Source organism: Carassius gibelio, chromosome A5, assembly GCF_023724105.1.
Source record: "Carassius gibelio isolate Cgi1373 ecotype wild population from Czech Republic chromosome A5, carGib1.2-hapl.c, whole genome shotgun sequence".
In the NCBI taxonomy this organism is placed as follows: Eukaryota; Metazoa; Chordata; class Actinopteri; order Cypriniformes; family Cyprinidae; genus Carassius; species Carassius gibelio.
In genome coordinates, this window is record NC_068375.1 from 35,069,135 (window position 1) to 35,086,443 (window position 17,309).

The 17,309-nt window shown below is 34.2% G+C and overlaps 2 protein-coding genes across 3 annotated transcripts in view; one reads left to right on the plus strand and one right to left on the minus strand.

The window, feature by feature from the left end:
- The window catches only part of LOC128013983 (apoptosis-inducing factor 3-like), a 29,626-nt gene extending 27,836 nt beyond the window's left edge, over positions 1 to 1,790 (plus strand). For both annotated transcript variants that reach the window (XM_052597203.1, XM_052597211.1), the window contains exon 20: positions 89 to 1,790. In XM_052597203.1, the coding sequence (XP_052453163.1) occupies positions 89 to 131 (43 nt within the window). In that variant the 3' untranslated portion in view covers positions 132 to 1,790. The remainder of the gene's footprint in view (positions 1 to 88) is intronic.
- On the minus strand, positions 1,778 to 16,843 carry LOC128013999 (uncharacterized). Its single transcript, XM_052597220.1, has 12 exons — positions 16,669 to 16,843; positions 16,007 to 16,118; positions 15,406 to 15,499; positions 13,376 to 13,430; positions 9,900 to 10,040; positions 8,892 to 9,052; positions 8,515 to 8,613; positions 5,711 to 5,856; positions 5,426 to 5,597; positions 5,235 to 5,347; positions 4,036 to 4,123; positions 1,778 to 2,910 (listed from the first exon to the last, which is right to left on the minus strand). The coding sequence occupies exons 1-12, from the start codon at positions 16,781 to 16,783 to the stop codon at positions 2,857 to 2,859; spliced, it is 1,350 nt and encodes a 449-aa protein (XP_052453180.1). The 5' UTR covers positions 16,784 to 16,843; the 3' UTR covers positions 1,778 to 2,856.
- Positions 16,844 to 17,309: the final 466 nt, after the last annotated feature.

Here is a 17,309-nt window from a genome sequence, read left to right on the forward strand (position 1 = left end):
ACACACTTCATGCTTTTGAACCTTCTTAAAGAGGAAAAGACCGTAACTGATGATTCAAATTCTGCATTGTATTATTTTCCCCCTACAGGACAGGAGACATGTCATGGCTGATCGACAAAAGCTCGCAGTGAAGATGTGATCGGTTAAGCACAGCAAGCTCTTTGAGTTTTCTTGCCAAACTAGGACGATCACCTGTAACAGATGTAGTCTTAGTGCTTCAACTGCAGTTGGTTAAGTTGGACACTAGATGGGAGACGTAAACTGTCCTAACCCGAGTACCTGGGCCGTGCCGAGGACATCGTCCCCGTGACGTGGAACCTCTCCAGGCCTGGATTCGTTCACAGCACTAACAAATGAGCCATACCTGGTTTTTAACCCTCTGTACTAGACAGGACAGCTCTCTGTTTCTCTTGTGGGTTGGTCGAATCTTTTGCATGAAGCATCTGCCTGTACACAATGTTCATTGGAGAGCAGTTAAGTGGAATTGTCATGTTTTATTTTGTACATGGAACTTTGTATATAGCTGTTAACTGAAGATACATTCAAACAATAAGGCTGCACTTTTTTCTACTGAACCTCTGCTACTGAATAGTCAGGCTGAAGGAATGAGAACAGAGCTGATGTCTGGCTCACATCGAAATACGCAGCTTCGCTTGTGGCAGTTTGTAGATGTATGGAGAACAGATGCATGATAATTCATATGCATAGGGCATTAGTTTTCATTAAGACTCTCCCAAAGGATCTTAATGTGGGATCATTATTCAGGGAAAGTAACAAGGTCCATATGTCAATGTCTATGAATATAAATCCAATATAATATAGTATTATCATATATCAAAATTCCCTAAATGGTGAATCTCAAACAAAATCAAAAAGAAAAAAGTGTGTGTCTGTATATTGCTTAAAAACATTATCCCTGTTTTTAGGACCATTACATTTTTCATACATATATTGCAATAATAAGAATTTGGAAATATATATATACTATAGATACTATATTTGAACGAGACTGAAGTAACTGCTGCTAAATTCAGCTGTTGCCATCAGAAATACAATTTATTGAAAAATATATTTCAAGTTATTTTAAATTGGAATATATACTTTTTTTTTTGAGGGCATTATTTTTTCACGAGAATTAAGCACATTCTCCTGAATTTAACTTCAGCGTTTCACTTATTACTACAATTATCTATTACTTATTTCTTTATGCAAAATATATATCAATTTGGTTTTCTTTTGTGATTTCGGGGTTGGCGTGTTATTGACAGGCTTCACAAATCGCTGAAATCTTTTATTTAATTCTCACGGCCATCAAGCATTTCAAGTGGAAATTTACAGTGAAAACTCCACGGCAATAAAGCGATGCTGTCCTTTTGAATGTTCTCCCCCCAAACTGAAGCATGACCCCATGCACCATGACTGGCCTGAATCACTCGCTGACCTTTAACTATTACTATATACCTCTTGCTCATGGGAACTTTGGTTGCCCTGCTAGTAAATTGCACAAGACAACAAATATTTAAACCTATTACTTTATCTATAGAAATGCTCGTATTATAAGAGGATTGTATTTTCTGACTAATCGTAAAATGTGTTATTGATGACAGACTGATAGATTTTTGATTGTATTTTTAGATTGTACTCAATAACGAATGCTTTTCTTGTAGCTCTGACCTCCTATAGCTTTTCTTTGGTACTAACTCAGGGAATGGAGGTTTCAGTTATATGGGACTGGTTCTGGTGGAGTAATATTAATAATAAAAAAAAGATGAATACATTTGTTGCTATAACATTTTATTGTGCTTCTTGTTCTTTCAAATATACTTACACAAACACAGCAAGCTATTTATCATAGTATAAGACAGTGGAATACAATGACAGTTTAGTCAAAGGCAGATAAAAACCCGGCATAGCTATAAAAACAATTAAACATTTAAAATCTGTATAATAATACATTATGAAAACATCATTAAATATGAACTATTGCAGCCCTAAAAAGGCATTTTTGCAACACTGAGGTAAATGCATCTTTAAGTAAGTGCTAAATTTGTAAATTTCTTCAAATTTACATTTAAAAAAGTGGAAAAATAAATTAAAATGTAATTAAATTAAAAGAAATATATAATAAAATTATAAAAGAAGTTTATCAGTGCTTGGTTCCACCATGTATGAATGCCTGCCTTATAACTTGATGTGTAAAAAGTTGGCTCTCACCAAGTATGCATCTTCAAAAACAGCTATTTCAAAAAAAAAAAAAAAAAAGTATTCATAAATCAATGCCCAAGGAAAATAATGCTAAATGTTTACATTTTAGGTAGCATCACTACAAAACAATCGTATTAAAACCATATTTAAACAACGTACACATGCAATAGTACATTCACATACATATGTAAGACAGGAAGACCTAAAGTTAGCTGAGTGCTTTTTCTGTGGCTGCTGGGAGAAATTCCTCTGTGTAACATTATAAAAAGTAGAAATGTCACTTAATCATATAAACACCGGGTAAAGAGTATATGAGGTTACCTTTGGTTTCTCCCACAGTGCTCCTGGAGATCAAAAGAAGGCCACAGAAAGCACGCTCCAATCTCATGAAGTCATTATATGGTGATAATGCAGCTTACTAGCTATAAACAGTTCTAGGTCTTATTATTAAAAATGAATTACATAGAAAAACTAGCTGGTGTCAGATAATATTGAGGTCATATTTGTATATCACATTTCTTCATCACTATTCACAATTAACAAAAAGGCACAATTTGTTATTATCGCTCATGCAAATATGAATTTCACACATGGATGTACTTTCTATAAATTAACTCTTGATGTGACCGACGGCTGTCATGCCAGCTTCCTTCAGAAATCATATTCTGCAGCACACTGGCGAAGATACTCCTCATACAGTTTGCGCTAAGATAAAGATGACACATATTACCAGATTAGAAGACAAACATGCTCTGGAATCCTTCAAAAGGCTTACATTTCAAATGCAGGTTCTGTTTTTGATACTCTCAAATTTCTGCTTGAAAACCAACATGGTGGTTAGCTGGTCTCACAGCCAAGCCAAGCTGGATAAACTGCTCTGGTTTGATGGTTTTACAGGGTTTTAGGCATTTATTACAACTTTTTTGCAGAGTATTAAATGTATAATAAAAAATGCAGTAAATCAAGTTAAAAAAATAATTACCCACATACAATATTTAAACACTGAAGATAAGCAGTGAGCAATTGAACTCACAACTTTACAGAAATGAATGACTTTTACAGCATTTTTGCATTTTTAGATTTGAGACACTTTTAAAACAAACTACCGTTCAAAGATTTGAGGTCGGTAAGATTTTATAATGTATTTGAAAGAAGTTTCTTATGCACCAAAACTGCATTTATTTGATAAATACAGTAATAACAGCAGTTAAGTGAAATACTATTACAATTTAAAATGACTGTTTTCTATTTTAATATATTTTTTAAATGTAATTTATTACTGTGACCCAAAGCTGAATTTTCAGCATCATTACTCCAGTCTTCAGTGTCACATGATCCTTCAGAAAACATTCTAATATACTGATTTGCTGCTCAAGAAACATGTATTATTATTATTATTATTATTCATGTTGAAACGGTTATTGCTGCTTAATATTTTTTGGAAACAATGATAAATGTTTTTGAAGATCCTAGAAGTTAAAAAACTGCATATATTTGAGATACGATTCTTTTGTCACAGAAATACCTTCACTGTTAGTTATAATCAATTTAATACATATTTTGCTGAATAAAAAATAACATAAAAACTTGCTGACCCCAAACTTTTAAACAGTAATTTAAATTTCAACGCAATGTACATCTTTGTGAAAATTAATGGCTAAATAAAAAGCATAATTATGATAACAATTACGTTTACTTATATATGTTGTGAATATTGAATATATCATGCAGCCCTACTGGGAGATCAACAAACCACTTTAGTCTGTACTAAGAAGGAAGCTTCATGAATTAACAGCATCAACAGTAATTGTACAGTAATGTGTGTCGTACCTTCTTGGATTTGACAATATCCTGGATGTAATCGCTGTACTCTGCCAGTTTCTTCTTCTCTCTCTTAGTCAGCGTCTTACTGCCCTGACTGAAGGAGAACACAGCATTGAGAGGGCTGCTGTTAAACTGACCAAGTGACCATAAAAAAAAAAATAAATCAGCTCAAGAGTCGAATTACAGTAAGTGGAACAGTGCACTGAAAGATTGCATTTGATTAAAATGTTGATATACTGTATAGATATATCTTGACATATATCAATATTTATTAATAATATAGGGCTTTTAAGAATTGTCCCTCAATAAACTCCTAATTTGTTGTAGTAGTAGTAGTAGGTTTTTTTTTGCCATGCCAGCAGCCAAGTTGCCAGGAGCTGGAATAATGCAAGAGTTACATAAACGCAAAATAAAAACCAAACAAACACTAAAATGCAGCAGTTACATTTATACAACATGATTTTTAAAATCTGGTAATATTTTAAACAAGTCACTGAGTGAGCGTACTTCATATAAAAATAATAAAAAATAAAATAAAATAAAACAAACCTTTTCTGCATTCTATTTATTGTAAGTAAGGAAGTTTATTGTAATTACTGTATGTTTAGGTATTGGAGAGTGTGAACGGATCTCCAATAAGCTAATGCAGAATCTAAAGTGTTAGCAAATTATTACAGACAAATATATATAAAAGGATATGCAGTGTGGCAGGCAGGTCATTATTTTTGCAATTCTGCTTGGTGACACTATCTTGATCTTTCCAAATAGTATGTAAAACAGTAAGCATAATGCAAGAGACCGTATTTGTCATTAGACCTCATTACACATGCATAGTGTTTGCAAATTTGCAAATGCAAATTTGATTATTTTGCAGTTTTGAAACAACAGTGTGTAACAACTTATTTTTGCATTGTAAAAGTGTAGAAATGATGTAAAAAGTCTTAATTTGTTGCACTGGGAAAAAATAGGTAAAGTTAATTGCATTGCACTCAGGAATATGCTATTCCATGCGGTATGCTCTCTTATATTGATAAAAAAAAAAAAATCCATAGAGAAAAATTTGCATACTGTGTACAGTACACACTTAATTGTGCAACATAGCCAAAAGTTAAAGTGCCAAATAAATTCATGTAAATGATGTTATATTTATGGTGCCCCCTTGTGACAATAAAAGGAAACACTTAGAGACAATCTTGCTTGCTCACCGTGCAAAATACTTTGCTAGAAAGAGCATAAAGTAGCACAGAGCACCGAAGATGATCACAAACATTATCTGCCAATCTTCAGGAATCCAGTCCCACAGATACACGATTATTCCCTGATAAACACAAAAATAAAACACTGATTCACCTGTGATGGGAATAAGTCTTCAGTAAACATGAAAATGAGAACATACTGTGGAAAGGTTAAGCGTTTTAGCCAATCCCTCTCCAACAAGAGTGTCCAGTTCCTCTGGAGCGAAAGTGCTGATGATGAAGCTGAGGATGAAGAGCGACGGAAGGAAGATTCCCAGAACTCCACACAGGATGGAATTAAAACGATTGCTTTTATTACTGCTCACATTCATCCTGAGGGAAGACAAATACATGCAGAACTGATAAATATGACATATATGAGCTCTAGAGTCATTATACATACTGTAGCAGATGATGTGATATAGAGCAGATGGATGGATGTGTACCGGTCCTGTTCTAGAGTATGGTTGATGGTAGAGATGATCAGGTTACAGTCTTTCTCCAGCTGGTCAAGTGTTTTCTGCACTGCCTGCTTTATGCTCTTCTCAATGGTCTCACAAACCTCATCAATCTGGTTGATGCATCTGCTGGGCTGCACACACAAAATCACAATTTTAATCATTTCGTATTAACTTGATCAACTATCTATAGTAGTAGTGTTATATGCCATAGCATAATAAAGCATAGGGGTGGGCGATATATCGATATTTAAAATATATCGAGATATTTTTTAAACACGATATGGATTTTGACATATCGTATATATCGATATATTGTTTATATTCTGATTCCGCCACTTTGCTTGTTTGCCTTCCCTGTGCTGTGCTCGCCCCCGCTCGCTCACCCCCCGCCTCCTTGCTTTTGTGCCCTCTCACCTTGCGTGTAGAGAACTAGTCAAAAAAAAAAAAAAAGACAACTGGCTCCATTATATGGAGATACTTCAGTTTTAAGGCGTAGGGCGAACGGCAGGCAGATGTCTACTGTAGGGCCCAATGAAACGCGGATGGAATCGCGGAATCCAGTCATAAAAATGGAATTTACAGTTTAACGCGGAATGTCACGGAATTGGTCAAATTTTAAATGAATTAATCAAAAGTCGGTCATGCACTTACATCAAATCGCGAAATGGACTAATATCTGCAAATATTAACCCGGAAAAGTCTATTTAAATATGAATCCTGCATGTTCTGCGTGTCTGTGTCAACGAATGTAGCAGAAGCGCGTCTTCATTCATTAAACACGGAAGCTCGCATAACGCTCGCGCTGATTTCATTGTCTTTCCTCTCTCTAAATAAAGACGTGAACACATGAGGAACATCTCCAGAACTGCACTGAGAGTCACTTCATGAGCATCTGACCGTTTGATTTGAGTAAGACTAGCTCATATCACATCATAGACTGTGGTATCACATACACAGAACTGTAAAGGTAAACCCGTCAAAATAAAAGTATTTGACAGAAATCTATTACTATTGTACAGCAGAATGTAGATAGCCCACTACTACTACTATTAAAATGAAACGAACATAATTTTATAAGGAATAATCACACAACATTTCTCCCATGTTTTATTTTTAATAGTAAATCCCCTTTGTTTACCAAAAAATTAAGTTTGCTTAATTTTAAATAATTAAAAGATAAATTAAATGACTGTTTTATGCCTTCATTTGATAATCAGAAAAATTTAAATACACAGAATTTCTGAAGGGAAAAAAACATTTCACATAAGGCTATTTTAAGAATTGTTTTTAACTAATTAAGTTGTTTTTATGCATTTAAATAATTGCACATGCTAAAACACAGAATTAGGTAACAATAAAACATATGGTGAAGAAAAAAATAAAATGTTTCATAGGCCCCTTAACATGTAATATTTGCCATATTTGTTTTTGCAGTAGTTTTTTGGGGGTTATTTTTCCTGTAAAGATATCGAGATATATATCGTATATCGAGATATAGCAAAATATATTGAGATATATATTTTTGCTCCATATCGCCCAGCCCTAGCAATAAGCCATAAGATGCTGGAAAATTGTACCAATTCAAAACAAACAATTAAAAGAGATACAGTAATACAGCTACTTAGCATAACTGCAAGTTGCTTACAGTTGCTAAGCAACATTTTGCAAAAGGTGGACTAATGGAATGAAGTATTTTACTGTTATTACCAGCAAAACCGCAAATGTATTCATTTTGGCATTAAAACTAATTTTAAGGATGTGAACAGCTCAGAGCAGAATATCAGTTATTTTATAATTCTGTCGATTCTCAGGTAAGCTGACTAATATTACTGACCAAATACACACTACCATCATATCAGCAAGATTTTTTTAATGTTTCTAAAAGAAGTCTCTCATGCTCAACAAGGCTGCATTTATTTGTACAGTACAAATAGTTTTATTTTGAAACATTTTTCCAGTTTAAAATCCTTTTTTTTTTTTTTTGATTGATTATGCTTTTTAAATAGAAATAATTTTTGTGATGATCAGCAGATGAAAAATGCAGATTTGCTGCTCAAGTAGCATTTTTTTACTAATATCAATATTGAAAACAATTGTTCTTCTTATTTTTCGTGGAAACCAACACATTTTGATGTGTAGAAAGTTCAAAAGCATTTACTTGTAATATTATAACCATCTAAACTGTGACTTTTTTAATCAATTTAATGTTTTCCTGCTAAATAAAAGTATTAAATATTTTTTTTAATAAACAAACAATGAACAATACATTTATTACATTAGTTATGAATCTTCGGTAATGCTAGTTAAACAGTCGTTTGTTGTTAGCTCATGTTAATTCATAGTGCATTTACTTATGTTAACAAGCACAACTTTTGATTTTAATAATGCATTAGTAAATGTTTTAATTAACATTAACTAAGACTAATAAATGCTGTACATAGAAGTATTATTCATGCTTAGTACATGTTAACTAATGCAGTTAACTAATGAACCTTATTGTAAAGAGTTACCATAAAAATAATAGTATAAAACAAAACCTGACTGATTCCAATCTTTTGAACAGTAGTGGATCATAAGTAGCCTGAGATCATCTTTTATGTCTTTATACGATCAGTCCATTTCTCCTTGTAGCTTTAAGTTGGGTTTGTAAGACAGACAGAACTAATTAATGTAAATGCTGCAGAGAGACAGCAGTGCAGCATGGGCAGGCTTCCATTAATCATCTCACTTCTCAGAGGAAAACCATGGGCATTTGACCAGCAAAGCAATCTGTTACCATCATTTCTTACTTTCTGAGGGTTGGGGATGTATATCGTGGGCATTTCGAAGCCACATTTGTTGAGTCCAGGTCTTCTGCACAGCTCTTGAACAATCTGCATCATCACTCGCTGTGGGAATAAAATCAACACCAACACATTTGACCTCAAGATGCTAATGCGCTGCTAATGCTAACTTCTCCCAGAAGGTTTGTTTTGTAAAAGCACCTGTCTGGTTTCCTGTCAGAGAACCAACTATAATGGCAAAAAGATCAGGATTACATATTGAAGTGAGACTGGAAATCACCATATTACATTTTATAAGTCCCGTTATGCATTTTTATTCCAGACAGAAATGTATCAGATATATCAGAAGGAACACACACACACACACACACCCACTCACGCACCTGTCTGTCTGTTTCTCGTCCAGCCTCGTCAGCTTTGCTCAGGTAAAAGCGCAGTTTATCTCCACATTTTTCACTCAGCTTCTCAACAATGTTCAGTGTGCGCTTGCACAACGCTTGTCCCATCGGGTCAAAAAACACAAATACGAGGTCCGCCTGCACACCTGAAAATCCACAGATATGTAAAACAAGTTAAACTTTATTACTGGTACTGAAATTTGTCCATTTTGTCTCATTCGTTTAGAAGGAAGTTGGGTTGAGGCATATTGAAGGGCTAATCTTTTAAAAAAAAATAGAAAATAGCCTTTAATTTACATCACAAGCCTTGATCCGAGATTTGCTATGTGTTAAAAAATGATATTTTTTTTGGTCCAATGTCTCTAACAAGAAAGTCTGTACATTTGAAATGCTCCTGACCATTTTAAATGATCTTATTATTTTTGTCAAATTTTATTAATACACAGTACAATACGTAGTAGTATTTACATATTACTAAAGTATTTATTAATATTTTGAAATTAGCTCTAGGTTTTCTTTTACTTTATTTTTAGTACTTAAACTTATTTAACCTTGTTGAGTTAATCTAACATATGTCTATTTTATTTAAGATGCATTTCTTTAACAGAGGCAAATTTTGAATAGTTTTAGTTACCAGTCTCAACACTGGTACACAAAGCTAACATGCAGCACATTAACTAAACGGCTGAAGAGTGAAACAAACCCAGAATATCAAATTTAAAAATTGCATCAGAAAATAGATTTATACAAAATACAAATAAAATACATAAAATCTCAGAGAACCAGCCTAGACACTAGCCCCACAACACTACACATTTTGAATGTCTCTTTTCTCTCAAACATCTATTTTAGATCTAGGAGTCTCTATTAATTAGCCAATGACCTTAACGGAGTATGTTTGATGTGCACTTCTTGGGGCGTTTGAGGAACAGGGTTGAGAACCACAGCTATAGAAGTTATAACTGTCCAGAATGATGAGGCACACAGCCTTACCAAAAGAGGTGATGGCACTGTTGACATCAAAAGGGTACACCATATCTCCATCCACCAACCCTGGAGTGTCCACAAACGTCACCAGGCTGAATTTCTTCTGTTTGGAGGTGGAGATCTCAGCGCTCAGGTAATCTGTGACACCTACAATATACAACTGCAGGAATTTATAAAACGGCGCTTGTTCATCATGAGGATTTTATCAGTAACAATCTGCAGTTTCAAAACCAAGATTGTAAGGGAAAAAAATCTATCTGATAAATAAAACATGTTCATGAATTCTGATTGACTCGTCCAGTTTTCTTGACCACGCCCCCTCTGGTGGGCAGGTGTTATGGTTACCCACAACAGCTCTTCAACTGGCAGCTTTAAGGTGGAGCCACATAAAGCTAGCCAGTGAAGAACGACTGTGAAGCAACGCCAGCCGGCCAATATTCACACGCTAAGAGTTTTAAAGATTTTCTAAAGACTGGTGTTTCACTGTAAAAAAGTCATCGCCACAATGCCTGCTTTATGGCTGCTTACAAGTTCTGAGTGATGATACACAGTAGGTTTTTTTGGGTGGTTTCTTAGTCAAATATTCATCCCCCAGGTGAAAATCACAAGTTTGATTGTTTAGAAAAGTATTGTCACACCTTGAATCTGCATAGTAACTACATGTCATGACTCATGAACTGTTTCTGCTACCTTCACATCTGCGGTTGACACTGGAGCTCTTTCAGATAGTGACTGCAGGAGTGCAAGATCTCACACAAACCCGTCTTGTTCTGTCTCATCAACATTCAACAAATGGGCACCAACACACCCTAAATCTGTGTGACCATCTCTCAACCACTCTCTTTCTCACTTCAAAAAAAAATACTCAGATTTTGAACATTACTTTTCATTGGTTGCTATTTCATAGTGAGAGATTCTCCCATAAAATTCATTAAATAAAAAATAAAAAAACGGTAACACTTTAGAATAAGGTTCCATTAGTTAATGTTAGTTAACTACTTTCGTTAACATGAACTAATTTCAACATTTACTAATGCATTATTTAAATCAAAAGTTGTGCTTGTTAACATTAGTTAATGCACTGTGAATTACCATGAACAAACAATGAATAACTGTATTTTCATTAACTAACATTAACGAAGATGAATAAATACAGTAATAAATGTATTATTCATTGTTTGTTCATGTTAATTAATACATTAACTAACATTAACTAATGGAACCTTATTCTAAAGTGTTACCAAAAAAACTTCTATAAAATGAAAGTGGATGATAAAATGTATAATTTTTCTTTCCTTGTGAGTATATAAGAGTTTGAGGTCGGCAAATATTTTAAACATTTTGAATGTTTCTTATTCACAACTGGATTCTTGATTCAAAATACTTTAAAATAACCGATACAATTTTTGTATTTATTTTTACTACTACAGTATAAAAGCAAAGCTGAATTTTCAGCACCCCATGATCCTTTAAGAAATTATTTTAATATATTTATTTTGTGCTCAATAAATTGTTTTATTACTATTAATCAATACTGAAAACAGATCTTATTATATCTTTGTAGAAACTATGATCCATTTCCAGAATTATTTGATGCACTGAAGGTGCAAATACAAAAATCTACAGTAACATTATAGGTCTTTACTTTTGTTTAATTGAAGGCATCCTTGATGAAATGTATATAATAAATAAAATAAAATTCTTGCTGACCATCAACTTTCGAATGGTAGTGTTCCCATGTAGTTGCTGGAACTCCACAGGTGCTCCGTACAGTAGTTAAAATTAAATGTATTGACAGGCTCAATAATCACTAAGAGATCTTTGAGACTTAAGGGTAACTGGAGAAACGTGTCTCACTTTGCTGACTTTGCTGCTGAAAGGTGGAAGGAGATACCGAGGGATCTAGTCCACTGGGAAAAAGTCAAAGGTCAAGAAAGTGCTGCATCATCTCCAAACCGCACAGCAGCACCACTGCGGAGAGACCCGAGTCATGATGATAGTGACAAACTTATTGAGATAAGACAAACCAGCCAAAACCACACCCAAACAATGCACCAATCGCAAATCTCGTTATTTTTTCCTACACACACCCACATCCTTTTGACCAACACCGATGTTTTAAATGTTTGAAGCCAAGCAAAACCTTCAGTGCGACACCTCATAGAAGTTCCCAGGAACATAAAAACATATGCATCGCATTCATGCTCAGGAATTTGACTAAACAAAGTGAGATTCATAAAGACAAGAAAAATACCCACAAAATGAATGCTGGTTTATACTTAAAAAATAAGAGGACGCATGAATGTTTACAGTTTAATCAGTATGTTTTAAGAATGCATTTTATAATTATGTCAGGTTTGGACTCGTAATATGCAATGGCTGTACAAAACGCCATTTTCATTTTATATTTATGCCTATTGTTGACTATCAATTGAATGATCTCTGCAGCAGTTATGTGGGAAGACATTTCTCTCTGTCTATCCCACTGATGCTGCACTGTTGTCAATGTGAATGACTCATTCTGGTTCTCTGTACTGGGTGAACCCACACTGCCCACTGAAGGAACACTGCACAATCAGTGTGCAGCAATGATGCCCTCCGACACACCCAAAGACCACACACCTAAACCAGCGAGGTCCCATCCCTCAGACACAGCCAAGCTGTGACATCAGCTGGACTCTCGGGTTTAACAGTTACATAAATACACAGCGAAAAGCCTTAAGTCAGCAGATCCAGAGGGAGTTTATCGAGGTGCATGTGAATGAGATGTGTTGCTATGTTTCGTGCTCTCAGACGGATACTGCGCTGGACATACAGTACATACGCTTGCATGACTCAGTGTGAGGTGTTAGTCATAGCTGTAGAGACTCCTGCCTCAACCTAAGACTAATTTCTAAGCAATAAATGAGGGAAAAAAGCACTAAAAACTAAAAATATTTAAAGGGTTTGGCTGTTTAACATCATACATTATGGTATTAAGAAAGTTTTTTTTTTAATTGCCATGGCAAGTCACACTAATCAACAACGCCTAGAAGCTGTAATTTACTCTCACTCGAAATGCACGGCACAGAAGAGATTTTCAAATTTGAGATATTCAAAAAACTGGTGCGCAAAACTACAAAAATGAATTGTAATGAAAAAAATGCAAGCAAAATACTAAAAAGGTAATTCAAAGTAATGTATGACAAAAAAATCCCTGATTTAAAGTTTCTGAAATATCTAAATCATAAGATAATATAGCACACTAACACATTTTAAAGGGACACAGAGGATGATAAATAGAAGAGATTAAGATATTCTACAGTGCATATAAATCATAACATCTCTAACATGCTGATCAACCTGAAATATAAATATGTTTTTATATATATGTTTTTATATATGTGTGAAATATACGTAAATACACACACACACACACACACACATACCTATATATATATATATATATATATATATATCAATCTTAAATGAAAACTTCCTACCTTTGAACTCCAGCAGAGGTCTGAAATGCGGGTAGAGGTGTAAGGTTGCATTTCCCTGTGAGGAAGAGAAGCAAACATGTCGATGAAGGAAAGATGAGACACATTTAAAGAGGAGAATGTGGTGGGAAGTCAGAAGCCAGGCCCTGCTGTAGGGAGGCTCCCTGCTCTTCCTCTCGCTCTCGTTTTCTCTCTCTCTTTCTGCAGGCTGTTTGATGGTGTAACACTCTCGGCCACGCTGCACCTCTCTTCCTGTTCTGCTGGTGGGCTCTTCCTGTAAAGAGCTGATAATCCTTTCATATCACTCCTTCACCGTAATTACATTACTCATTCTGAGGTCTGAAGGAAGGGGAAGAGCTTTATATGCTAAGGAAAAAAGACGCTGTGTCTTTAAGACAACCCCTCTGCTTCCAGAAGGAGCGACTGACTAAGCTGTGATATGCTCTAATCTTTCGCCACATACACACATGTACGATTTAACCTGAAAAACACAGTCGTTTGTCTTTTGTAATCTCAGACAATTTGGCCTTTGATTAGAACTTAATGATAAGTGCTTTATATTGACATTTTTGGATTTTTTACATTTTCTGACATCTTATTCTCACCAAGGCTACTTTTATTTTAGTAATACAATTTATTCAGTAATAAAAAAAAGTCATATTGTGAAAGATTATTATTTAAAGCAGCCTGAAGCTGCATTTATTTAAATAAAAAAATTAAAACAGTAATATTGTGAAATATTATTATTAAAATAGCACATCGATATCTATAAAAATGTGCTACATAATATTTTTGTAGAAACTATGAAGGATTTTTTTCAGAATTCTTTGAAGAATAGAAAGTTATAAAGAAAAGCATATACTTGAAATGCTTTTTTTTTTTTTATAATAATGTGAAAGTCTTTTCGGTCACTTTTGATCAATTAAATGCATCCTTCCTGAGAAAAAATATTAATTAATTAAATTAAACTTTTGAAAACAAAGTTACTCTAGAGTGTACTCTATTATTATAAAAATTTAAATTTGAAGAATTTCTTCCTTAATCAGCAGAAAAGATTCCAGAGATTCCATTTGTATCTGCTCACAAGTAAAAATGTTTCTGGACTTGTGCCATTAGAGAGGAAAGTTGAGTGAGAACAGGAAATAATGTGGAAAAAAGTGCACAGAACAGGATTGGGTAATGCAATTATGTTACATTTGCTCTGATTTTAGAGGAAAACATGGAGAATTCTGTGAAATGGGTTTAAACGTAAATATGTATTAAATGATTTGGAGTCTACAACAACCTTATTGGTAGCTAAAAGCAAACAAACAGTTCATATACTTCATATACATATACTTCTTTAAAGTTATGTCTCTGTTTGAATACTCAAGCAGGTGTTCACAGCTGTCCTGACATCAGGAAAAGGCACAAATAAGGATTGTTTTTTTAAATTAATTGAAACAGGTTCAGCTAGTGTGTTTTCAATTGATAGATCTCTTTGAAGCAACAGCACCCAGAGAAGACCCCCACCGGTCAACATGTGACCCAGGAGGCATTATTATTAATCAGCCCATAATTAACAGCACTCACAACTGCACTTTCACTACTCATCTGTTTCAGTCACATGACTTTTCCGCTCATTCACCATGTTTATGACCATCAGTAATGCAGTAAATACAAATACACATGAATACACTATTCACCTCACATACCTTTGTATATAAGCATTATTTACAGGCTTTCGCTAATATACAGATTAATGTTTATAAATATATACCTATGAATGTTAGATACAGTAGGGACTGTACTAACTTTATTCTAAATCCTTGTTGGATCAAATCCAATGATCAGTGTTTATTCTTGGCATCTCTGTTCATGTGTTTTTGTACTGTACTCTGTACACTAAAAAGGTTATCAATGTACTGTACCAACACGATCAAATATAAAAAACATTTGCCTTGCACCAAATACAGGGGATAAGAGTGTAAACTGCACCTTAAGCAGCTTTCTCACAATAATCTGCTTTCTGGTGTGCACAAAAACGTACTCACTGTTAGTGACTCTCGTTTTCTTCCACTAGTTATAAATGTGAAGCCTTGTGTCTCAATGGCAACACCTGTCTTCTGTATGTGTTCCTCCACATACCTGAAAGACAGATTTAATTTAAAATTTTTATAACCATTTTTATACCCATATTCATCCATACTATTTTTTTTATACAGGTTTGCAACCCTGGGTTTCAAAATGACTTAAAATGATTTTCATTTTAATTTATTTTTTGATTTCTAGACCTGATAAAATGGACATGGAATGGACATTTTAATAATGAATGTACATTTTTTATTTTATTTTAGCTACATCAACCTCTATTTTATCAGACAGAAACTGTAAGTAAAACTTTTTTTTTGTTTTATCCTTATGCTTATTCATAATCCTTCAAATGTATAATCACAACACAAAGCCTTGGAGTCAAAAAGGATAAGAACCACAAAATAATGGGACATGATGTTGGTATATATATAAAAAACAATTAGGGAAAAGAAAATGTCATTCAAATGTAAATCTGTGTCTGTATAATCTTCATCTCCAGATCTCATTCTATGAAATCATTTAGGGATACAAAATGTATTTTGATATGAGAGGTGTGATTACCAGTTAATGAAGGAGCTTTTCCCAGCAGAATGGTTCCCCATAATCATAACAATAATCTTTTTCCGAGGAGGTAATAGCCTCACTCCCAAACTCTCTGCAATAGTCACCAATCCTGTTAAAAACATCCAGACAGATGGAGTTTTATTATCAGTACATGCTGCCTTGTTGCTTTCCAACAACAAGGAGTATTGATTTATACAGTAAATGTGAATACAAACATGCAGCTTGCACATGTATATACTGTAAATATTGCATGTTGTTGTCCAGTAAAAGACCTTTCAGTTTAGATGAACTTGAAAATATTGTATAATCGTGGATTTACATATAGGCTACTGTAATATTACTGTATTTAATTCTGTACTGACCCAGACAACTGATCAATAAGACTGTGTTTCAAATCCCTGTGCTGCTCACATAGTCATGTGGCAATATCATATGATGTCCAAAACTGTCTAGGTAAGTTAGGCGGCTTGCTAAGTGTTTTTAGACACAGTCAATAACAAAACTTCTAAAGGAGAGACTCGTATAAATATAACTAAAGCATTATACAGTTCGGACTTTCAATGTGATTTTTATCTTAAAATATTTCATTATGTTTTAGACCATAAAGACACAACCGCAACACGTGTTTACATACGAATGGTAAGTTACCCGTTATTTACCGTTGTCGTTGTCGACATATAAAGTGTGGCATTCTTTCAGTATTCTCTCACTGGGAGAAGTAAATGTCGATTCCAGAGGATTTGCTACAGCTCGCGGCTTCTTACAGCCTGACATATTGAAGACATGTAGGACTGATCTTCACCGGCACCGACAGCGGGGGAACCAAAATAGTGTCGCACACCAGAAACGTCAGAAATGTAACGCTTTGGCGCGCTCTAGAGGAGGAGAACGTTTAAACATTCAATCAGAGAATGGAACGCCTTTATATGAACAGAATAGACACGTTCTAATACTAAATAATATTATGTAATAAAAACTATGAACAAAACATAACATGTATAGTATCCAGGCATGGATTTTGTCTATAGGACATAAAAAAATAGTGAATTTCTCTGAGACCATACACGACACAGTTTTAAGTCTGTACAGAGCACATTCAGGGGTTTTTAGAGATATCAAATGTTTGGAGGTTTGATCATAAACACACCTTCTCTTTGCTCTTTAATATGACTGATATTGACAGAATGGTCTATTTTAGCAATCTAATATGATACTGTTTTGTAATGCTCATTTAAATCTAGCTAATTTTAATTAACATCTCAGAAAAATGTTATGGGGAAATATTTTCGAGTATGACTTT